Source organism: Ascaphus truei, chromosome 3 (genome assembly GCF_040206685.1).
Source record: "Ascaphus truei isolate aAscTru1 chromosome 3, aAscTru1.hap1, whole genome shotgun sequence".
In the NCBI taxonomy this organism is placed as follows: domain Eukaryota; kingdom Metazoa; phylum Chordata; class Amphibia; order Anura; family Ascaphidae; genus Ascaphus; species Ascaphus truei.
This window is the reverse complement of record NC_134485.1, coordinates 232,332,966-232,359,330: the sequence shown is the minus strand read 5'-3', so window position 1 is coordinate 232,359,330 and position 26,365 is coordinate 232,332,966. Positions and strand designations below refer to the sequence as shown.

The window sequence follows — 26,365 nt, the reverse complement described above, 5'->3', positions numbered from 1 at the left end:
TCGGATTGTGCGCACATGAATGGGAATAAGTGACAGGTTGCATTGCTGTTAGATTTCTAAGACACAATGACTCGCGATTGTCAATTCGCGTTTCTGAATGGTATTGTAGACAAAATGTCAATTTCTGCACTCTTTCAGATTACGGCTAAATTGGATGAAAACTAAGAATTTTCATGGCGCGGGATAGGAGCGGATTAGGATGCGGATTAGGATGCCGCACGGAGCCCGTGCGATGCATGGCGTAGAACCGGCAGTTGCATCTGTATATGTGCAATATTATATGGATAGAAAAGAATTGTTATGAATCATAATAATATTATGCGTGGCAACTGAACTGGAATTCTTATACAGATGCAGCGGCCGTTATTCGAACACCACGCATTGTATACCTCGGAATACCCATGTCATGGCGCGTGATTTCTTCCAACCTTCCTGCCTTAAGACATGAGTGCAGACGAGTGCAGAAAATTGCATTTTAGTGTTCTGGTTTTTAAACACATGAAATTGACACAGTAGCACATTACAATTAATTAATTTCATTGCATTTAATTGCACACAATCTATGAAAGTCAAACAAAGCAACCGCGATAAACACGTGTGCCTGGGGCGATTGGGCGTTAATGCCGCATGGAATACAGCAGAGCACACGAAAACGGCTCCGTGATTTGTTCAAATAACAGCCACTGCATCTGTATGTACTTATAATTAACCCATACAGACTGAAGGACCCATTTTGTAACCCATTCTAGCATTGCTGGGGCTCTTTTGTTGTTAAATACAACATAAACACCCTAGAAATAAAACAGAAAAAACATGACTTCTATGTCATGATAAAACCATTAAAATATTCAATATTTTAATAATCTGGGACACCATGGGTTAACGGACACTTTTTAAATACCTATTTTTCTTATATATTAAATCAAACTAGCATAAGGCAGTTATTGGTTCATAAAACAAGGTGATGTTTAGATGAGGGCAGCAGGTTTAAGTACCCAAAGTACCAAAGCTTAACCTGGGTTATCAGTGATGGAAAGGGAAAATATCCAGGCACACAGTCTTCTCATTCAGTGATTTATTCAGCATAGAAAATGACCAACGTTTCCACTGCCACACAACCTTTGTTAAGGTGAAGGCTCACTGAAGGTTATCATTGATGGCCCACTAAAATTATATGGGTATATTATGGAGGTCTGTTGACAGTATCCAGACCTACTAGAGGCCCTATGTGACAGAATCAAAGGGGACCTCGCATTCTTGAAATATCCACTGTGACTAACTGAGACAAAGGACATGAACTTCATGTTGAATTTTCCTTAGACATTTACTAAATATGAGATATAGTTCAAAAGAAGGTAAAGTATATGCTTTAAACAGTGGGTTCCGCTGCTTAAGTTAAAGGCAAAAATGGCAGGTGATCTATGTAATATCTCTGATATCTGTTTTCACATACAAAAGTAGAAGTTGCATTGGCAAAAGTGGTGTCTACATGTGTATATTAAATACTCAAACACAACCCGTAAGGGGAAGGAGTTATAAAACATTTTATACTCTGAGGCAGGGGCGTATTGCAGATAAATATTGGCCTGGGCGATTTGTCTCATACTGGCCCTCCTCTTACGATGCAGCGTCATAACGTTGCAATGTCATGTTGTCATGGCAATGTGTCACCATGTGACATTGCGCCATTATTTCACATTGAGTCGCCATGACTATGTGACATTGCAGGAGGAGAGGAGATGCCACACCAGGGAAAATATATTTATATATAGGTCCCGTGGTCTCCCAGTTTAATTGTTAAGGGGAAGAGCGTGGGGCCTCTGTAACCATGCCCTCCTTACACTCTCCCCTATCTCCTCTCTCTTCCCCCTTACACTCCCCCTCTCTTCCCCCATTCTCTCTGTTCCCCCCTACATGTCTCCCTTCTCACTCACACACACAAACGCAGACAGAGACACACATCCAAACATCAACAAACTTACCTTGGGGTGAGGAGGTCTCATTAATGTTGGTCTTTAAGGGATTTATTTATTTATAAAATATTTTACCAGGAAGTAATACATTGAGAGTTACCTCTCGTTTTCAAGTACAGTATGTCCTGGGCACAGAGTTAAGACAAATAATACATGGTTACAAATACAGTTACATAAATGAACAGGGTATACATTATATACAAGACATTGCATGCACAGTTAAAGAAAAAATATATTATGGGCGTATGAGACAGTTACAGACCAGATTAAAATATGAGACAGCCTGAGATTTGAAAGAACTTAAAGTGGTGGTGGATGTGAGAGTCTCTGGTAGGTTGTTCAAGTTTTGGGGTGCACGGCAAGAGAAGGAGGAACGGCCGGATACTTTGTTGAGCCTTGGGACCATGAACGGTCTTTTGGAGTCTGATCTCAGATGATAAGCGCTGCATGTGGTAGGGGTGAGGATCTTATTCAGATAGCTGGGTAGCTTGCCCATAAAGAATTTAAAGGCAAAACAGGAAAGGTGAACTTTGCGCCTAGACTCTAGTGATGACCAATCTAGTTCTTTGAGCATTTCGCAGTGATGTTTGTTGTAGTTGCATTGGAGAACAAAACGACAAATTGAATTGTAGAGGGTGTCAAGTTTGCTAAGGTAGGTTTGAGGGATGATGTCACATCTTTTTGAACTAATGTGACGTATCACATGGTACAGCAACCAATTGGATTGTCTTCAATCCCATTGGCTGTAATACCATGTGATATAGCCATGTGGTTTTAAGGATGTGACGGACCTCCCTTGGAGATGATGTCACATCCTTAAAAAAAAAAATGCGGGCATGTGATACAGCGTCCAATCGGATTGGAGCTGTATCATCTGATCCTCAAATGTGATGTCACAGGCCCTATATAAAGCCTGTACGTCTCATTTTAACGGTAGAAGTCGATGTGGCAACATCCGTTTGGATTTAACATGGGGTTTTTGTATTGACAGATGAAGATAGAAGATAGAATAAATTAAGAAAATAATTACAGAAGAAAATAGAGGGTGAAAGAAGATTAAAGAAAGATTTTTGTTACCTGTTCCTGATCTTCAATTTGGATGGAGATGGATTGCCTGTGATGTCGTCGCGGGTTGAGAGCTTCCAGATACGCTGGGAGTCGAAGGGTGAAGACTTCTAAAGGTAAGTCAAATATTGAATGTATTTAAATGTCTTTTTTCATTTTTTTTTCATTGTATTTATTTATTTTTCTGTTTGTGATTGCCCATTGACTGATACTGTATTAATCTGTGCCCCTTTAGGGTACAGATAAATACAGTGAAAGTCAAAGTATTTTTGGGCAAATGCTTGTTTTCTACTGATTGTTATTTTTTCGATTTCTGTTTATTGTTTGGATTAAATTGTTTTGAATTTGGGTGGCTTGTTTTTAGTACATTTTAGGTTTGGTTAGCTTTTCAAATTAGTTATTTGTTTCCTTGGCTACTGGTTTAAATTAGTTAATTGATTTGTTGGCTACTGGTTTTATTTCTTATTGATTGGTTGGATAGGTGTTTATTTATTTGTATTCTTATGTTTTGGAATAACGTAATTGGAATTATTTTGCTGTTTTAGTGATAGATTAATGTAATTGATGTGTAGTTGAGGCTTTTTAATTCTTCTATTGTTGGGGGATTTAGGTGCTTTTGTATTTCTTGGGGATTATTGTGTATTTTTGGCCTTATTTTTATTAGGTTGATCATTGACTGCTATAGTGCCTTATCATGCCCATATTATATGGGTATGATATACCACTGTGCCAATCAATAGGTACCCAGTGGGTATAGTGGTCCCGAGGTGGGTGGTTAGGCCTCCCAGGGTGGGTAGCGGGGGACGGTGGGTTAACCCTTAATTACTATAATGTTTATTAACCACTAAGGTGATTAAGGGGTTAGGGGCCATTAGATTGTATTTTTCTTGTATTCTTGCTGGCATCGGAGGACATGGACCAGGAGTATCCGAACGAGGTTGCCCTTCATGATAGCAGGGGTAAGTTGAACGTTTTATTTACTTTATTTATGCTAGATGCCTAATGTTTGATGTTATAATGGTTAAATGCACTATTATTCATATGAGGATTAGTAATTTTGCCAATTACTGTACTGTATGTGCTTGGGGAGATTGTTGGGGGTAAAGAGGTGGGTAGTAGTGTTGTTGTGTTTATTTTTGCTTCTTGGGGTTAGATGGATTGGGTGAAGGGGGTAGTAGCCCCAAGTATGGATGTTTAGGCCTTCTGGGGGGTAGTGGGACTTGTTAACCCCTTAATTACCATATTGGTTCCCACCGCTATGGTAGTGAAGGCGTTAACACCTCCCACAACCTTCCAGGCAGGCTTAACCACCCACCCTGGGACTACTACACCCTTCATCCACCACCTCTGCACCAAGAAACAGGCTATTGAGGTTTAACCCCTTCATAATGGTATGAGGCAGTTTTAATATAAATATATAAATATAATGAAGCTGAATTTTATTCCCACGGTCACGTGACGCGAGACATTTAAATGCATAGGAGATACCGGCACCCCCTAACAGGGCCTGTACCTCGGAAAACAGGGGGTCCCCGGAACTGAAATCAACACGGTCCTGCTCCTGAGACCCCCTGCTCATCTACACTAGTATTAAAATGTATATTAAAATATTTCAATCGCTGGCGAGATATGTGCCGGGAGAGGCGGCTCTCTCTGCAGCTGAAAGAAATCACCAGGTAAGCCCTTTTGAGAGAGGCAATCATCACGTCGCCGGCTACTCACCCGTTTTGTGAATTTTGCTATCGCAGGTAATCTAGGCTTTCTAAATACCGTGATAGCAACGCTCAAAAAAGTGGCGGCGTAACCGGCCCGGCGATTTTTTTTATGAAAACTTATAGAATAAGCCCCATAGTGAGGGAGTGGGGGATTTCCCAGCAACATTGGAGGTTGTAGTGAGACCCAGAAGAGAACTATTGCCCTCTGAAATGTGCTCTCAAACAAAATGTACAATACTGTACAATACTGTATGCGTTTTTGTCATAATTTTTTTTATATTTGTTCATATTCTTCGGTCTTGCATATGTAATTAGATGATGCATTCTCATTCGCATGCTAATTAGCAATCCTGACATTACATTTAGCCCACACTTATGAAAGCCATAAAATGAGTTTTAAAGGAGTTTACCTTTTGTAAATATCTCAGTAAAAATAACACATTTATTGTTACCATTAATATATAGCGATATGGAAGTTTTGTAAATATAGGATTAAGAGCTCTTCACCTGGTTGTTTGCGGGTGTCCCACAAAGAGCTTTGCAGTGGCCCCTAGTCTGTCTGCTCATCATAATTCCTTTGTAGTTGCCTAGTTAGTTACGTGCAATTTTTCACACTATATTTCTCACAGAGGTAATGTAAATATAAATAGTACTTCATGCAAAATAGTATAATCATTTGTAAAGATTTTCAAATTGGAGCGGAGCGCTGGGTGACTCAGGATTATGAAAAAGAAAAATGAATACAATAGTGCAGATGGTATTGGAATAATAATATAAATAAAATGTTCTCTGTAGTGGTGGTACTCACAGATTGCACTATCAAATATAAGCGTATCAGAGACCCTTCTCTCTCTGATGGGAGCCCTTTGATGGAAATCCCTCAGAGTGGTAAGTAGATAACGGAAGCTTGTAATGGAGTGGTTCAATAATTCTCCCAGGGGTATGTGGAGTGATAGAGAGAGAACACACGATAGAGTAGTACAGTCTAAAATTGTATTGGCAGCAATCAACAATTATATGTGTAATACACTCACATTTTGTGATACAATATGGTTCGTGGGAGAGGACAGCTGTGGATGGAGAACGCCGGTGGTTCCTGGAGCGGAGGAGCCCTTCCGCATACGTCACTGGTGCCTTCGTCACGTCCTGTGTTGTCGTAGGTCAGGGCGGAAGAGGCTGCCTGGTGTATCCGTCTCCTACTAGCTTGCCAGCAGTTGTCTCACGGTTTCCTCAGCACAATCACCTCCCACAGCGGATCGATTCTACGCGTTTCGCAGTGGCTTCTTCAGGAATCGAATAGGTTAACCCCATGGGTCCTCCCTTATATATATAGTCCATCATAAATTGACATAGAGCTAATCAGGGGGTCCTATCAGCTGATTGCAATATAGCATATCATTGGTAATGGAGATGTGTGTCAGTTAAACAGTGCATACAATACAAGAATTTCATATTATCTGATACAATTAATACAATTTCTATTACAACAAGTAAAACAGTTAATTTTAATTCATAATATTTAAAACAAAAGATGATGTAAAAAGGAGTATATAAAAGGATATATGAAAAATATATTAAGAACGACGCAATGAGTGATGGAGTTCTAGATAGGATGAGGAAGATAAACAAAATTAGAAGCAAATACTTTCTAAAATACAAATATCATATTTTCTTAAAGAAATTGTGTTAAGAATTTAGATATTAAAATTACCATACTAAAAACACCATATTGTAGTAAAAAAACATATTATATAAGAACAATATTATAAAAGACATTATTTTAAGAACAATAATATAATTAAGAACGTGTGTTCAAACCATTATATTAAGAAGGCACCAATGTCTATGTCAACATTCAAACCCTTTGGACTGAGGGTCTGTAGTTTGTGAATCCAAAAGGTTTCCCTTTTTGCTAATGTGTTTAATCTATTGCCCCCCCTCCAGTGTATTGGGACATGTTCAATACCTTTAAAAGTTACCAAATTGGGATTTGATTGATGACACATATGAAAATGTTTGGAGACATTGTGTGTTAAAATACCCTTCTTAATATTTAAAAGGTGCTCTAAAATCCGTACTTTTAGAGGCCTTGAGGTACGTCCTATATATTGGAGACCGCAAGGACACTCTAAAAGGTAGATGACAAAATCCGTTTTACAATTGATGTACCCCTCAATTTTAAAAATTTCACTAGTGGTGTGAGATTTAAAATTGATTTTATCCTTATGTTTATGTGTGCATGCTTTGCATGCATAACAACCATAGAAACCTTTTGGTTTATCTAGCCATGTATTAGTCTCTTCATTTTTCTTCTTTAAAAAGGTGGTCGGTGCTAATTTGCTCTTGAGATTTGGAGCTTTTTTAAAGATGACAACAGGTTTATCAGGTATATGATCTTTTAAAATCACGTAATTTTGAAGAATATGCCAGTGTTTACCTATTATGTTTTTGATCTGTGATGCTTCTCTATTGTACTGAGTAAGAAAAGCCATATTAAAATTGACGTTTTTGCTTGTATTCTTATCTTTCGTACTTAATATTTCTTTGCGGTCTACAACGTCTGCTCTAGTGACAGCTTTATCAATAGTGTTAGAGTTATATTTCCTTTCCTTGAATTTATTCAACAGGACCTTAGATTGCTCATGGTATATCTGTTCATCAGTACAGTTTCTTTTGATTCGTCTTAACTGACCATACGGGATATTACGAATCCATTCTGGATTATGGCAGCTGCTTTCTAATATGAAGTTATTGCTATCCACTTTTTTAAAAAATGTTTTCGTTTTTATTAAATTATTTTCAACATAAATGGTTAAGTCCAAGAATTCTACCTCTTTCTTACTCCAATTGGTAGTAAATTTTAGATTCAAATTGTTCTCTCCCATATGTGTGAAAAAAGCTTCAAGTTCTTCTACACTGCCTCTCCATACGAACAGAATATCGTCTATGAAACGATTCCATGAGACGAGGTTCGCACCAAATGCCTGGTTGGACCATATAAAATCGTCCTCCCAGATTCCCATAAATAGATTCGCGTAACTTGGTGCGAACCTCGTCCCCATTGCGGTGCCTTGTTTTTGCAGATAATATGTGTCATTAAACCAAAAATAGTTTTTTTCCAAAATAAATGCAATAGATTCAAGAAGGAAATTAATCTGTTCATCTTTCATTTCGATGTCAGCTCTCAATACTCTGTCAATGGCCCTAAGCCCGTCATTGTGTACAATAGAGGTATATAGAGACGTAACATCTGCTGTTACTAAAATATATTCCTCTCTCCATGGAATGTTTTCTAAAATATTAATCACATCTGTGGTGTCTTTGATGTAAGATTTAAGTAAACTGACATGTTTTTGTAAATGGCAATCGATATAATGTGATAAATTACTTGTTAAAGACTCAATACCTGATATAATAGGTCTACCTGGTGGGTTTAATGGATCTTTATGTATTTTTGGGAGAAGGTAAAAGAGCGGGAGCTTTACATTTTCTTTCCAGAGGTATTTAAATTCTCCCTCATTTAAAATTCCCCGCTCTTTTCCTTTTATTAGTAAAGCCTTCAGATCATTTGAGAAACGTTTCGTTGGATTATCTTTTAGTATTACATATGTATTTTTGTCTCCTAAGATTCTGTTTGCTTCTCCCTCATAATAAATACGGTCCATGATGACAACTCCTCCACCTTTGTCTGCCTGCTTTATAATAATGTTCTCATTTGCAATCAAATCATCTAGAGCTTCCCGTTCTTTTTTTGTGAGATTGTGTTTAAATCTAGTGGGTTGTTCTGTAAGAAGGTTAAAATCATTGATAACCATCTGATAAAACACTTCTAAAAAATGACCTTTTTCATGACTAGGATAAAAAGTGGATTTTGGTTTTAATGTGGTGTGTTTAAAATTATCACTGTTTCTATTTAGGGGTAAATTACCATCAGTATTATTGATTTCTCTCTTTATTGTGGATTGATTTAAAAAATGTCTTTGCACAGTTAGTTTCCTTAAAAATAAGTTCGCATCAATAAAAAGTTTAAAATTATTGGGACCAACAGTGGGTGCAAACGTAAGACCCTTGGAAATAACGTTATGTTGGAACTCGGTTAAAATAACTTGACTCAAATTAAAAATGTTCTTATTACTACTTGGTGTATTGTAATTTTTATTTAATATGTTTCGTCGTCTTCCTCTTCCTCCACTTCTTTTTCCTCTATTTTTCTCTTTTTTATTTCCACAGGGGATTTCTCTACCTCTAACGGGGAGAAACGGTTCTGAGTTGCCCACAAATCTGTGGACCTCCCGAGCCCTAAAAAATTGGCCTGTGTTGGTTCAGAGGTGGTGTGTCTCTTTAATGTACTGTTTTTAGAACTCTTTAATTCTTTTTCTTTATGGTGAATGATATCTTCTCTTTTACGCTGGGGTTTTTGATATTTGGCGTTAAGATGTGGGTGTACTAAAGATGATTTATTTGAACTGCCTGCAATAGCATTCTCATCTCTATGTGTGGTATTTTCTCTCTTAGAATTATCAATCTTATTTGATTCGGGATGATAAATTCTATCAGTATTCCTTTTGATATTCCAATTGTATTTGTTACCTTTGGCAAAATCATCTTCATCTCTCTTGTATTTATTCTGCTTGTTAGTGACTAAATTGTTTTCAAGGGATTCTAACCTTTTTTGTAACGTGATGTCATTTTCTTTAAATACAGGATGGTTCATCAAAGGTTCTATAGTATTCTTTATAATACTGATTTCTTTATCCAAGATAACTAATTTCTTTTGATGCTGTGAAATAATCAGCTTCATGAGTTCCTTTGATGCATGATCTAAGATATTTTCCCATGAGCCCATAAAGGATGCATCATCCAAATCAAAAGATGGTTTTTTCTTAAATCTTAAACCTCTTGGGATAAGCTCATTGGCTATATATTGATCTAAGAATAATGTATCAATCCATTTTCTCGTATCTTTAAATAACAAAGCTTCCAATTTTGTAAATTCCCTATTCAGGATTTCTCTTTCACTCAATTGTATCGAATTTGATTGTGGAACAGAGAAATCCAGTCTTAAATTTCTTTGTTGTCTTCTAGTGAAGACATTGGAGTTCATACCCTCCATATTAGAATATGAGATGCAGCCTCAAGTTTTAAGAACAGAGATATGCAAAAACAAAAGATAAAAACCGGGCGCTTCTCAAAAAATAAGTGAATATTAAATAATTAAATAATTATACGATATACGTGACAGTGTGATTCAATTGATAATCAGTGCACAAATTGTGTTTAGTGACCTTCACCAATGTGTAAAAAATTATATAAATAATAAAGTGCAATACAATAAATAAAAAAGCAGCTCTACACCCTTAGGACGGACTGTTCATGTCCAGATGGTTCTTGTGCAGATTTTCAAATTGGAGCGGAGCGCTGGGTGACTCAGGATTATGAAAAAGAAAAATGAATACAATAGTGCAGATGGTATTGGAATAATAATATAAATAAAATGTTCTCTGTAGTGGTGGTACTCACAGATTGCACTATCAAATATAAGCGTATCAGAGACCCTTCTCTCTCTGATGGGAGCCCTTTGATGGAAATCCCTCAGAGTGGTAAGTAGATAACGGAAGCTTGTAATGGAGTGGTTCAATAATTCTCCCAGGGGTATGTGGAGTGATAGAGAGAGAACACACGATAGAGTAGTACAGTCTAAAATTGTATTGGCAGCAATCAACAATTATATGTGTAATACACTCACATTTTGTGATACAATTTGGTTCGTGGGAGAGGACAGCTGTGGATGGAGAACGCCGGTGGTTCCTGGAGCGGAGGAGCCCTTCCGCATACGTCACTGGTGCCTTCGTCACGTCCTGTGTTGTCGTAGGTCAGGGCGGAAGAGGCTGCCTGGTGTATCCGTCTCCTACTAGCTTGCCAGCAGTTGTCTCACGGTTTCCTCAGCACAATCACCTCCCACAGCGGATCGATTCTACGCGTTTCGCAGTGGCTTCTTCAGGAATCGAATAGGTTAACCCCATGGGTCCTCCCTTATATATATAGTCCATCATAAATTGACATAGAGCTAATCAGGGGGTCCTATCAGCTGATTGCAATATAGCATATCATTGGTAATGGAGATGTGTGTCAGTTAAACAGTGCATACAATACAAGAATTTCATATTATCTGATACAATTAATACAATTTCTATTACAACAAGTAAAACAGTTAATTTTAATTCATAATATTTAAAACAAAAGATGATGTAAAAAGGAGTATATAAAAGGATATATGAAAAATATATTAAGAACGACGCAATGAGTGATGGAGTTCTAGATAGGATGAGGAAGATAAACAAAATTAGAAGCAAATACTTTCTAAAATACAAATATCATATTTTCTTAAAGAAATTGTGTTAAGAATTTAGATATTAAAATTACCATACTAAAAACACCATATTGTAGTAAAAAAACATATTATATAAGAACAATATTATAAAAGACATTATTTTAAGAACAATAATATAATTAAGAACGTGTGTTCAAACCATTATATTAAGAAGGCACCAATGTCTATGTCAACATTCAAACCCTTTGGACTGAGGGTCTGTAGTTTGTGAATCCAAAAGGTTTCCCTTTTTGCTAATGTGTTTAATCTATTGCCCCCCCTCCAGTGTATTGGGACATGTTCAATACCTTTAAAAGTTACCAAATTGGGATTTGATTGATGACACATATGAAAATGTTTGGAGACATTGTGTGTTAAAATACCCTTCTTAATATTTAAAAGGTGCTCTAAAATCCGTACTTTTAGAGGCCTTGAGGTACGTCCTATATATTGGAGACCGCAAGGACACTCTAAAAGGTAGATGACAAAATCCGTTTTACAATTGATGTACCCCTCAATTTTAAAAATTTCACTAGTGGTGTGAGATTTAAAATTGATTTTATCCTTATGTTTATGTGTGCATGCTTTGCATGCATAACAACCATAGAAACCTTTTGGTTTATCTAGCCATGTATTAGTCTCTTCATTTTTCTTCTTTAAAAAGGTGGTCGGTGCTAATTTGCTCTTGAGATTTGGAGCTTTTTTAAAGATGACAACAGGTTTATCAGGTATATGATCTTTTAAAATCACGTCATTTTGAAGAATATGCCAGTGTTTACCTATTATGTTTTTGATCTGTGATGCTTCTCTATTGTACTGAGTAAGAAAAGCCATATTAAAATTGACGTTTTTGCTTGTATTCTTATCTTTCGTACTTAATATTTCTTTGCGGTCTACAACGTCTGCTCTAGTGACAGCTTTATCAATAGTGTTAGAGTTATATTTCCTTTCCTTGAATTTATTCAACAGGACCTTAGATTGCTCATGGTATATCTGTTCATCAGTACAGTTTCTTTTGATTCGTCTTAACTGACCATACGGGATATTACGAATCCATTCTGGATTATGGCAGCTGCTTTCTAATATGAAGTTATTGCTATCCACTTTTTTAAAAAATGTTTTCGTTTTTATTAAATTATTTTCAACATAAATGGTTAAGTCCAAGAATTCTACCTCTTTCTTACTCCAATTGGTAGTAAATTTTAGATTCAAATTGTTCTCTCCCATATGTGTGAAAAAAGCTTCAAGTTCTTCTACACTGCCTCTCCATACGAACAGAATATCGTCTATGAAACGATTCCATGAGACGAGGTTCGCACCAAATTCCTGGTTGGACCATATAAAATCGTCCTCCCAGATTCCCATAAATAGATTCGCGTAACTTGGTGCGAACCTCGTCCCCATTGCGGTGCCTTGTTTTTGCAGATAATATGTGTCATTAAACCAAAAATAGTTTTTTTCCAAAATAAATGCAATAGATTCAAGAAGGAAATTAATCTGTTCATCTTTCATTTCGATGTCAGCTCTCAATACTCTGTCAATGGCCCTAAGCCCGTCATTGTGTACAATAGAGGTATATAGAGACGTAACATCTGCTGTTACTAAAATATATTCCTCTCTCCATGGAATGTTTTCTAAAATATTAATCACATCTGTGGTGTCTTTGATGTAAGATTTAAGTAAACTGACATGTTTTTGTAAATGGCAATCGATATAATGTGATAAATTACTTGTTAAAGACTCAATACCTGATATAATAGGTCTACCTGGTGGGTTTAATGGATCTTTATGTATTTTTGGGAGAAGGTAAAAGAGCGGGAGCTTTACATTTTCTTTCCAGAGGTATTTAAATTCTCCCTCATTTAAAATTCCCCGCTCTTTTCCTTTTATTAGTAAAGCCTTCAGATCATTTGAGAAACGTTTCGTTGGATTATCTTTTAGTATTACATATGTATTTTTGTCTCCTAAGATTCTGTTTGCTTCTCCCTCATAATAAATACGGTCCATGATGACAACTCCTCCACCTTTGTCTGCCTGCTTTATAATAATGTTCTCATTTGCAATCAAATCATCTAGAGCTTCCCGTTCTTTTTTTGTGAGATTGTGTTTAAATCTAGTGGGTTGTTCTGTAAGAAGGTTAAAATCATTGATAACCATCTGATAAAACACTTCTAAAAAATGACCTTTTTCATGACTAGGATAAAAAGTGGATTTTGGTTTTAATGTGGTGTGTTTAAAATTATCACTGTTTCTATTTAGGGGTAAATTACCATCAGTATTATTGATTTCTCTCTTTATTGTGGATTGATTTAAAAAATGTCTTTGCACAGTTAGTTTCCTTAAAAATAAGTTCGCATCAATAAAAAGTTTAAAATTATTGGGACCAACAGTGGGTGCAAACGTAAGACCCTTGGAAATAACGTTATGTTGGAACTCGGTTAAAATAACTTGACTCAAATTAAAAATGTTCTTATTACTACTTGGTGTATTGTAATTTTTATTTAATATGTTTCGTCGTCTTCCTCTTCCTCCACTTCTTTTTCCTCTATTTTTCTCTTTTTTATTTCCACAGGGGATTTCTCTACCTCTAACGGGGAGAAACGGTTCTGAGTTGCCCACAAATCTGTGGACCTCCCGAGCCCTAAAAAATTGGCCTGTGTTGGTTCAGAGGTGGTGTGTCTCTTTAATGTACTGTTTTTAGAACTCTTTAATTCTTTTTCTTTATGGTGAATGATATCTTCTCTTTTACGCTGGGGTTTTTGATATTTGGCGTTAAGATGTGGGTGTACTAAAGATGATTTATTTGAACTGCCTGCAATAGCATTCTCATCTCTACAGTATGTGTGGTATTTTCTCTCTTAGAATTATCAATCTTATTTGATTCGGGATGATAAATTCTATCAGTATTCCTTTTGATATTCCAATTGTATTTGTTACCTTTGGCAAAATCATCTTCATCTCTCTTGTATTTATTCTGCTTGTTAGTGACTAAATTGTTTTCAAGGGATTCTAACCTTTTTTGTAACGTGATGTCATTTTCTTTAAATACAGGATGGTTCATCAAAGGTTCTATAGTATTCTTTATAATACTGATTTCTTTATCCAAGATAACTAATTTCTTTTGATGCTGTGAAATAATCAGCTTCATGAGTTCCTTTGATGCATGATCTAAGATATTTTCCCATGAGCCCATAAAGGATGCATCATCCAAATCAAAAGATGGTTTTTTCTTAAATCTTAAACCTCTTGGGATAAGCTCATTGGCTATATATTGATCTAAGAATAATGTATCAATCCATTTTCTCGTATCTTTAAATAACAAAGCTTCCAATTTTGTAAATTCCCTATTCAGGATTTCTCTTTCACTCAATTGTATCGAATTTGATTGTGGAACAGAGAAATCCAGTCTTAAATTTCTTTGTTGTCTTCTAGTGAAGACATTGGAGTTCATACCCTCCATATTAGAATATGAGATGCAGCCTCAAGTTTTAAGAACAGAGATATGCAAAAACAAAAGATAAAAACCGGGCGCTTCTCAAAAAATAAGTGAATATTAAATAATTAAATAATTATACGATATACGTGACAGTGTGATTCAATTGATAATCAGTGCACAAATTGTGTTTAGTGACCTTCACCAATGTGTAAAAAATTATATAAATAATAAAGTGCAATACAATAAATAAAAAAGCAGCTCTACACCCTTAGGACGGACTGTTCATGTCCAGATGGTTCTTGTGCAGATTTTCAAATTGGAGCGGAGCGCTGGGTGACTCAGGATTATGAAAAAGAAAAATGAATACAATAGTGCAGATGGTATTGGAATAATAATATAAATAAAATGTTCTCTGTAGTGGTGGTACTCACAGATTGCACTATCAAATATAAGCGTATCAGAGACCCTTCTCTCTCTGATGGGAGCCCTTTGATGGAAATCCCTCAGAGTGGTAAGTAGATAACGGAAGCTTGTAATGGAGTGGTTCAATAATTCTCCCAGGGGTATGTGGAGTGATAGAGAGAGAACACACGATAGAGTAGTACAGTCTAAAATTGTATTGGCAGCAATCAACAATTATATGTGTAATACACTCACATTTTGTGATACAATATGGTTCGTGGGAGAGGACAGCTGTGGATGGAGAACGCCGGTGGTTCCTGGAGCGGAGGAGCCCTTCCGCATACGTCACTGGTGCCTTCGTCACGTCCTGTGTTGTCGTAGGTCAGGGCGGAAGAGGCTGCCTGGTGTATCCGTCTCCTACTAGCTTGCCAGCAGTTGTCTCACGGTTTCCTCAGCACAATCACCTCCCACAGCGGATCGATTCTACGCGTTTCGCAGTGGCTTCTTCAGGAATCGAATAGGTTAACCCCATGGGTCCTCCCTTATATATATAGTCCATCATAAATTGACATAGAGCTAATCAGGGGGTCCTATCAGCTGATTGCAATATAGCATATCATTGGTAATGGAGATGTGTGTCAGTTAAACAGTGCATACAATACAAGAATTTCATATTATCTGATACAATTAATACAATTTCTATTACAACAAGTAAAACAGTTAATTTTAATTCATAATATTTAAAACAAAAGATGATGTAAAAAGGAGTATATAAAAGGATATATGAAAAATATATTAAGAACGACGCAATGAGTGATGGAGTTCTAGATAGGATGAGGAAGATAAACAAAATTAGAAGCAAATACTTTCTAAAATACAAATATCATATTTTCTTAAAGAAATTGTGTTAAGAATTTAGATATTAAAATTACCATACTAAAAACACCATATTGTAGTAAAAAAACATATTATATAAGAACAATATTATAAAAGACATTATTTTAAGAACAATAATATAATTAAGAACGTGTGTTCAAACCATTATATTAAGAAGGCACCAATGTCTATGTCAACATTCAAACCCTTTTTATTTATATAATTTTTTACACATTGGTGAAGGTCACTAAACACAATTTGTGCACTGATTATCAATTGAATCACACTGTCACGTATATCGTATAATTATTTAATTATTTAATATTCACTTATTTTTTGAGAAGCGCCCGGTTTTTATCTTTTGTTTTTGCATATCTCTGTTCTTAAAACTTGAGGCTGCATCTCATATTCTAATATGGAGGGTATGAACTCCAATGTCTTCACTAGAAGACAACAAAGAAATTTAAGACTGGATTTCTCTGTTCCACAATCAAATTCGATACAATTGAGTGAAAGAGAAATCCTGAATAGGGAATTTACAAAATTGGAAGCTTTGTTATTTAAAGATGCGAGAAAATGGATTGATACATTATTCTTAGATCAATATATAGCCAATGAGCTTATCCCAAGAGGTTTAAGATTTAAGAAAAAACCATCTTTTGATTTGGATGATGCATCCTTTATGGGCTCATGGGAAAATATCTTAGATCATGCATCAAAGGAACTCATGAAGCTGATTATTTCACAGCATCAAAAGAAATTAGTTATCTTGGATAAAGAAATCAGTATTATAAAGAATACTATAGAACCTTTGATGAACCATCCTGTATTTAAAGAAAATGACATCACATTACAAAAAAGGTTAGAATCCCTTGAAAACAATTTAGTCACTAACAAGCAGAATAAATACAAGAGAGATGAAGATGATTTTGCCAAAGGTAACAAATACAATTGGAATATCAAAAGGAATACTGATAGAATTTATCATCCCGAATCAAATAAGATTGATAATTCTAAGAGAGAAAATACCACACATAGAGATGAGAATGCTATTGCAGGCAGTTCAAATAAATCATCTTTAGTACACCCACATCTTAACGCCAAATATCAAAAACCCCAGCGTAAAAGAGAAGATATCATTCACCATAAAGAAAAAGAATTAAAGAGTTCTAAAAACAGTACATTAAAGAGACACACCACCTCTGAACCAACACAGGCCAATTTTTTAGGGCTCGGGAGGTCCACAGATTTGTGGGCAACTCAGAACCGTTTCTCCCCGTTAGAGGTAGAGAAATCCCCTGTGGAAATAAAAAAGAGAAAAATAGAGGAAAAAGAAGTGGAGGAAGAGGAAGACGACGAAACATATTAAATAAAAATTACAATACACCAAGTAGTAATAAGAACATTTTTAATTTGAGTCAAGTTATTTTAACCGAGTTCCAACATAACGTTATTTCCAAGGGTCTTACGTTTGCACCCACTGTTGGTCCCAATAATTTTAAACTTTTTATTGATGCGAACTTATTTTTAAGGAAACTAACTGTGCAAAGACATTTTTTAAATCAATCCACAATAAAGAGAGAAATCAATAATACTGATGGTAATTTACCCCTAAATAGAAACAGTGATAATTTTAAACACACCACATTAAAACCAAAATCCACTTTTTATCCTAGTCATGAAAAAGGTCATTTTTTAGAAGTGTTTTATCAGATGGTTATCAATGATTTTAACCTTCTTACAGAACAACCCACTAGATTTAAACACAATCTCACAAAAAAAGAACGGGAAGCTCTAGATGATTTGATTGCAAATGAGAACATTATTATAAAGCAGGCAGACAAAGGTGGAGGAGTTGTCATCATGGACCGTATTTATTATGAGGGAGAAGCAAACAGAATCTTAGGAGACAAAAATACATATGTAATACTAAAAGATAATCCAACGAAACGTTTCTCAAATGATCTGAAGGCTTTACTAATAAAAGGAAAAGAGCGGGGAATTTTAAATGAGGGAGAATTTAAATACCTCTGGAAAGAAAATGTAAAGCTCCCGCTCTTTTACCTTCTCCCAAAAATACATAAAGATCCATTAAACCCACCAGGTAGACCTATTATATCAGGTATTGAGTCTTTAACAAGTAATTTATCACATTATATCGATTGCCATTTACAAAAACATGTCAGTTTACTTAAATCTTACATCAAAGACACCACAGATGTGATTAATATTTTAGAAAACATTCCATGGAGAGAGGAATATATTTTAGTAACAGCAGATGTTACGTCTCTATATACCTCTATTGTACACAATGACGGGCTTAGGGCCATTGACAGAGTATTGAGAGCTGACATCGAAATGAAAGATGAACAGATTAATTTCCTTCTTGAATCTATTGCATTTATTTTGGAAAAAAACTATTTTTGGTTTAATGACACATATTATCTGCAAAAACAAGGCACCGCAATGGGGACGAGGTTCGCACCAAGTTACGCGAATCTATTTATGGGAATCTGGGAGGACGATTTTATATGGTCCAACCAGGAATTTGGTGCGAACCTCGTCTCATGGAATCGTTTCATAGACGATATTCTGTTCGTATGGAGAGGCAGTGTAGAAGAACTTGAAGCTTTTTTCACACATATGGGAGAGAACAATTTGAATCTAAAATTTACTACCAATTGGAGTAAGAAAGAGGTAGAATTCTTGGACTTAACCATTTATGTTGAAAATAATTTAATAAAAACGAAAACATTTTTTAAAAAAGTGGATAGCAATAACTTCATATTAGAAAGCAGCTGCCATAATCCAGAATGGATTCGTAATATCCCGTATGGTCAGTTAAGACGAATCAAAAGAAACTGTACTGATGAACAGATATACCATGAGCAATCTAAGGTCCTGTTGAATAAATTCAAGGAAAGGAAATATAACTCTAACACTATTGATAAAGCTGTCACTAGAGCAGACGTTGTAGACCGTAAAGAAATATTAAGTACGAAAGATAAGAATACAAGCAAAAACGTCAATTTTAATATGGCTTTTCTTACTCAGTACAATAGAGAAGCATCACAGATCAAAAACATAATAGGTAAACACTGGCATATTCTTCAAAATGACGTGATTTTAAAAGATCATATACCTGATAAACCTGTTGTCATCTTTAAAAAAGCTCCAAATCTCAAGAGCAAATTAGCACCGACCACCTTTTTAAAGAAGAAAAATGAAGAGACTAATACATGGCTAGATAAACCAAAAGGTTTCTATGGTTGTTATGCATGCAAAGCATGCACACATAAACATAAGGATAAAATCAATTTTAAATCTCACACCACTAGTGAAATTTTTAAAATTGAGGGGTACATCAATTGTAAAACGGATTTTGTCATCTACCTTTTAGAGTGTCCTTGCGGTCTCCAATATATAGGACGTACCTCAAGGCCTCTAAAAGTACGGATTTTAGAGCACCTTTTAAATATTAAGAAGGGTATTTTAACACACAATGTCTCCAAACATTTTCATATGTGTCATCAATCAAATCCCAATTTGGTAACTTTTAAAGGTATTGAACATGTCCCAATACACTGGAGGGGGGGCAATAGATTAAACACATTAGCAAAAAGGGAAACCTTTTGGATTCACAAACTACAGACCCTCAGTCCAAAGGGTTTGAATGTTGACATAGACATTGGTGCCTTCTTAATATAATGGTTTGAACACACGTTCTTAATTATATTATTGTTCTTAAAATAATGTCTTTTATAATATTGTTCTTATATAATATGTTTTTTTACTACAATATGGTGTTTTTAGTATGGTAATTTTAATATCTAAATTCTTAACACAATTTCTTTAAGAAAATATGATATTTGTATTTTAGAAAGTATTTGCTTCTAATTTTGTTTATCTTCCTCATCCTATCTAGAACTCCATCACTCATTGCGTCGTTCTTAATATATTTTTCATATATCCTTTTATATACTCCTTTTTACATCATCTTTTGTTTTAAATATTATGAATTAAAATTAACTGTTTTACTTGTTGTAATAGAAATTGTATTAATTGTATCAGATAATATGAAATTCTTGTATTGTATGCACTGTTTAACTGACACACATCTCCATTACCAATGATATGCTATATTGCAATCAGCTGATAGGACCCCCTGATTAGCTCTATGTCAATTTATGATGGACTATATATATAAGGGAGGACCCATGGGGTTAACCTATTCGATTCCTGAAGAAGCCACTGCGAAACGCGTAGAATCGATCCGCTGTGGGAGGTGATTGTGCTGAGGAAACCGTGAGACAACTGCTGGCAAGCTAGTAGGAGACGGATACACCAGGCAGCCTCTTCCGCCCTGACCTACGACAACACAGGACGTGACGAAGGCACCAGTGACGTATGCGGAAGGGCTCCTCCGCTCCAGGAACCACCGGCGTTCTCCATCCACAGCTGTCCTCTCCCACGAACCATATTGTATCACAAAATGTGAGTGTATTACACATATAATTGTTGATTGCTGCCAATACAATTTTAGACTGTACTACTCTATCGTGTGTTCTCTCTCTATCACTCCACATACCCCTGGGAGAATTATTGAACCACTCCATTACAAGCTTCCGTTATCTACTTACCACTCTGAGGGATTTCCATCAAAGGGCTCCCATCAGAGAGAGAAGGGTCTCTGATACGCTTATATTTGATAGTGCAATCTGTGAGTACCACCACTACAGAGAACATTTTATTTATATTATTATTCCAATACCATCTGCACTATTGTATTCATTTTTCTTTTTCATAATCCTGAGTCACCCAGCGCTCCGCTCCAATTTGAAAATCTGCACAAGAACCATCTGGACATGAACAGTCCGTCCTAAGGGTGTAGAGCTGCTTTTTTATTTATTGTATTGCACTTTATTATTTATATAATTTTTTACACATTGGTGAAGGTCACTAAACACAATTTGTGCACTGATTATCAATTGAATCACACTGTCACGTATATCGTATAATTATTTAATTATTTAATATTCACTTATTTTTTGAGAAGCGCCCGGTTTTTATCTTTTGTTTTTAATCATTTGTAAGCCTATAAATGAACTATTGTACTTCTATGTTTTTTGTGATCTGCCCGCTTTTGAAAACGACTTGAAGATTCATGTCCTAGAGCTGGGGTGCGCAAACTGGTGGGGGGGGGGGGCGCAACATTTTCTAGGGGAGGGGGCACGGCGCTTACAGAGGCCCCATATTCCTCCACCACAACATTTAAATAAAATGCCGGGGAGCGCGCGAGGCCTCTGTATATCTCTTACCTTCTCTGGCACCTTCTCGCGACACATTGCCATGACAATGCGGAGTCAAATAGCAATGCATTGCCATGGCAACCCAGCATCAAAATGGCAACACAGCATCAAAATGGCATCTTGACGTCAAATTACGCCGCCGATGCCGAAGGAAAGGTGGGGGTGTGGGGCGGGGGAGGGTGTGAGCAGGGGGTGGAGAGCAGGTGGGGGGGGGGCATAAACAAAACAATTTGCACACCCATCCTAGAGCAGTGATTCACAACAATGGGTTTGGGTATGCCTAGTTGTTCGTGAGATGTCTCCAAGGGGTTTGCCAAATAAAATATATAGTGGCAGATCCCACACACAATGTAAAAAAAGTTGCTTCACCACATTTAGCATCTTCTGCTGACTCACACATATTAGCAGTCACCTTTCAAACTATCCCATTCTGGAAAATACACCATGCAGTCATTACACAGTAGTGTTTGCAAGAAGAAGCCTGGAATGCAGGGTTCATGTAAAATGACACATTTTGCATTTAAATTTATCAGCTATTACCCAAATAATGAAGCAGAAAATAGGAGAACAAGAAGATGTGAGTTTTTGCTCCAGTTTTGAAGCTGGGAGACTTTAGTAAAGAGCACCAACCTGCCATACAGGTATCAGAGATGTTAAATGACTGATTTTAAGATATTTTAGGCCAGGTGTTTCTTTCTAACACTACTGTCCTGTGTACAGTACAGATGTAGCTGATATTACTGCTCACGTTTATGTGATGGATCACACGTCAAAGCTGTCGAGATGTTTTAAAATTTGACACAGCAGATTTGACAGGTGTTTATTGGAACAAATACTAAAGTGTGTTATCGCATCATTTAACTCACTATTTGTGCAACTTTGGCATGCTGGCGGCTGCATTTGGCAATATGTGTATATGTTTCTGGTTTCCAAATAGGCAAAGTCAACCTGCTAAAAACAAAAACAAACAAAAACATTCTAGAGAACACACCATGCAGGAAATAAAGGAAATTGTTTACAAGGGTTCTTTATTTTCTTATACTTAGATATTTATATAATTAGCACAACAAATTCACCTGAAATGCTGTCAAATCAAAGTGCACGTTGTTCCTTTGCAACAATATACATAGCCACAGTGGGATGGATCATATTTCAAGCTAGTTTTGCTGAAATGATGTACAGCTAAGCAAGACTGCGGCTGCATGAATGTAAAACTAGTTTAGTAATGCCAACTCCTGCAAGTTATTCCTCCAGACAAGAAAAGATACAGTATGTGTTAGCGTTATAAGTTACATGGAAAACGTACCACAAAAGTAACACAACTTTTTGGCTAAGTGTGAATAGATAAATCTGTAAATGTATGTCATATGTCAACATACACTAATAGTACATTGAAAATATGCAAAGCAGGGCTTTTAAAAAGTATGCATCATGATAAAGCTCTCGACAAAATTCAGTTACAATTGATGTTTTTGATAGGCATTACAGTACATTCACGCATTTCAGAAACTAAAAGTTTTCTTTGTTGAAGATGAAGTGAACTCCTCTTGGGTCAGCATTGGAGTTTCCAATACACTGCTTACTGAGGGTCTCAGCCAGGGCTTCTGGTCCGCAGAGGAAAACACCAATTCTAGAGCTTTAAAAGGAAATGGAAACACATGTAAAAAAAACTATTTCTATAGCAGCGTGGTAGTTAGATATGGAGCGACCAATCTCACACCCTTCTTTAGCAGTCAGCACAAGAGATAGAAAAACTCACAACACATTACTAACTTAATATCACTACAATGATAAACGTAGTATTAACTAAATGTGTCACTCGCAATAACTGTTTTTAAATACATATTTTCTTTTTGCATATTAATAACAATATATGGTATAGATGACCACTCGCCTAGATAGGGAATTTTCATGTCAATTATAGATACTGGGCATGGTACTGCTGTCAAGATGGCAAACATTTAGGTTGTACATTAATTCTCTCTCTCTCTCTCCACTTGTCACCACTATAAGAGATGACCTTAAACTTCAGGTGAATGTGAGTGAAGACATGCTAAAGCTTAGCACCCAATAGTGAATAGGGCCTTAGTAGGAATCATAAAACAGGCTAAAAATGATGGGGTAGATCTAACAAAGCTCCATTATGGATTTCACGAGACGATAACTTAAGTTAACATCTCATTAAGTGCCAATGGGAATATTCAAAACTCAGTAATGCAGTGTTAAGGCCAGTCTTACTGCTAAGACTCGCTGGCATTAACGTTAACACACGTTGGTGTTTATGATATGAAGTGTAGAACATATATCCATAATAGGCCGTGACAGTTTACACAAGGGCCTTCATGCTGGATTAGTTTAGGTCTTGGCTACACCTGGCTTTAGGGGCTCCCAGCATCTCATATCAGGTCGTAGAAAATTTTTGGGCCTTGTCCAGGGTGCTGAAGTGGGCCACTTTGGCATCCTACAGTATGTTTCCGTAGCAATATAGGAACCCAAAGTGAATACCCTGGACTGTGCCACAAAATGCAGCCAATGCCTGTGTATTAACCCCTTGGAAGCCATAGTCCACATTTTAATGCTTATTTCCCTTCACAGAACAGTAATGGAAGTGCATGAAAGTCCTTAAAGATGCAATGCCACCCAAAAAAAGGTTTATCAGGAAAACACGTGAAAGCAAAGTATTCTTGAATGTTAATTTTTTTCCTTATAATTCATATTATATTCATTCAATGGTAAAAAAACATATGGCTGCAATTTTGATCGTATACATTTCAAATTACAAACAGCTCCAAAATGCTACATAATTAAGAGAAAGATAAATAATTATATATGACAAACAAGTTTATTGAAAGGTAAAATTACGAACATATTATTTTTCAAAATATTTGTAAATGAATTATCATTTGTATCAGTACTTACTTAATGCATCACTTGTAGATCTTGGAACGGTAGTGTTGAGTTTTATTATACATGACCTAAGTATAAGATTACCTTTGGTGTGTACTTCCAATAGTTTTAAACTCATTCTCCCAGTTTGGTCTGCCATACAGAGTCTTCTGTTTAAGGCCAGTAATCACATCCTTCTCTTCGTCATGGTGTAACGTAAAAGCAGTGGCCTGAGGGTAAAAAAAAGGACATAAGTAGAGCATTTACAGGTAAAACAAAAATATATATATATTTCAGGTTCATTCTACAAGAAATTAGAAGCTGTGTATTTCATGAAAAAATAAAAGCATCAATTTTTAGAAACTATTCAAATATGTTTACGGTACTGTAAATTCATTTTCGTTCCAATGTTTACCACTATAAAAGATGTATAGTTGACTGCAGAAGCCAATAACATATACTCTTACTACAGTCTATATACTGTCATTTTATTCAGTTGAAGGAGAGACCTGTGAGATTTTAATTACGCTCTACAAACGAATCTAATCTAGGAAGAACTCGTAAGTGGCGTAGATAGACATGTGCGGGCCCCCATGCAAAAATCATTTCAGGGCCTCATTAATATTAATACTGACTGCAATTGTTTTCTCCCTCCCCCATCCTCTCCCTGATCCACTCTCTCATCATCCCTCCCCCTCTTCCTCCTCATTAACTCTCCCCCTCCCATCATAATCATCTCTCCTCCTATTCCTCTCTGCCCATTATTATCCCCCCTCCTCCTCTCTCCCCCTGATCATTATCATCTCCCCCTACTCATCACCTCCCCATCCTCCTCATCACCTCTTCCCCATCCCCTCCTCATCTCTCTCCTCCTCATCATCATCATCTCTCTCCCTCATCAGCTCTCCCCCTCATCATCATCATCACTTTCAGCTCTCCCCTTATCATCATCATCACCTCTCCCCCTCATCCACATCTCTCCCCTCCCCTCCTAATCTCTCCCCTCCTCCTCATCCTGCTCATCATCTCTCTCCTCCTCCTCATATCTTCACCTTATCATCTCTCCCCCTCCTCCTTAACATCATCATCATCAGCTCTCCCCATCAAAATCACCTCTCCCCCTCATCATCAGATCTCCACCTCATCATCATCAGCTCCTCCTCTCATATCATTAGATATCTCCCTCCTCCATGTTTACCTGTAATAGAGACAGGCGCAGGGAGATGGTATTCAGCGTCGGGTCCTCAGCATTAAATAGAGGATACGCCGGCAGAGGAATTAGCAGTTGTTACAGAGACAGAGGAGGATGGCGGGGGAGGAGCGCGCTCTAGCAGTAGACACCGGGAGTAAGAAAGACTTCCGGGTCAGACCACTAGAGCGTGCTCCTCCCTGGCCATCCTGCTCCAGCTCTGTAGCAACTGCTGATTCCTCTGTTGGCTTAACCACTGTTTAACGCCAGGGGCCCGCCTCCGCATACCATCTCCCCGCGCATGTCTCTAACTGAAGAGAGACAGATGGGCCAATGACAGGGGAGGGAAAGCGGGCCCCCAAGAGCACGGGCCCCTGGGCTTTGACCAGTGTTGTGAAGGTGAAAAAACAATGCTATAGCTTGCTAGCAGATTTCCACATTAGGTTCTACCTCTGAGAAAACAGTTGTGTGAAAAAGAAAGTACACCCTCTTTGAATTCTATGGTTTTACATATCAGGACATAATAGGAGCCATGAGGACACAAAGAGCTTTTGTTCACAGCTGCATTGCATCTCAGCCACCAACCGCAGTGTGCATCTGCATTGCCCCAAAGGCGCACAGCCTTTGGCACAGCCGAAGGGCAGCCAAAGGGTGTGACCCATTTGCTGCCATTCGCTGATGTCTGGTGATGCTCTATTTCAATCTGAAACTAACAAATTCCTTTATCCCCTGTACCCAGTTTTCCAACTCTATCTGTCCGAGATTTGACTGTATAACCCCTGTTCTTTAATGTAACCATGTATTTTTTATAACTCTGTGTCCAGGACATTCTTGGAAACGAGAGGTAACTCTAAATGTATTACTTCATGCTTAAACATTTTTATAAATAAATAATAGGACATAATAACAATCATCTGTTCCTTAGCACGTCTTAAAGTTAGGTAAATACAACCTCAGATGAACAACAACACATTACATATTACACATGACAAAATGGAGAAGCTATGTGCGAAAAACTAAGTACACCATTACTGTTTCCATAGGAATTAAGATGCTAAGTAGCAGACAGGTGCTGCTAATCAAATGCCCTTGATTAATTGATCATCAGCAAATGTTACCACCTCTATAAAAGCTGACGTTTTAG

At 36.8% G+C, this 26,365-nt stretch overlaps 1 protein-coding gene across 1 annotated transcript in view; it reads right to left on the bottom strand.

Moving 5' to 3' along the window:
- Positions 1 to 22,157: 22,157 nt before the first annotated feature.
- The window catches only part of CYBB (cytochrome b-245 beta chain), a 59,781-nt gene continuing 55,573 nt past the window's right edge, over positions 22,158 to 26,365 (bottom strand). Inside the window, exons 12-13 of the mRNA XM_075590302.1 lie at positions 24,138 to 24,262; positions 22,158 to 22,782 (exon numbers count right to left, since the gene is read on the bottom strand). Coding sequence (XP_075446417.1) covers positions 22,656 to 22,782; positions 24,138 to 24,262 — 252 coding nt within the window. The 3' untranslated portion in view covers positions 22,158 to 22,655. The remainder of the gene's footprint in view (positions 22,783 to 24,137; positions 24,263 to 26,365) is intronic.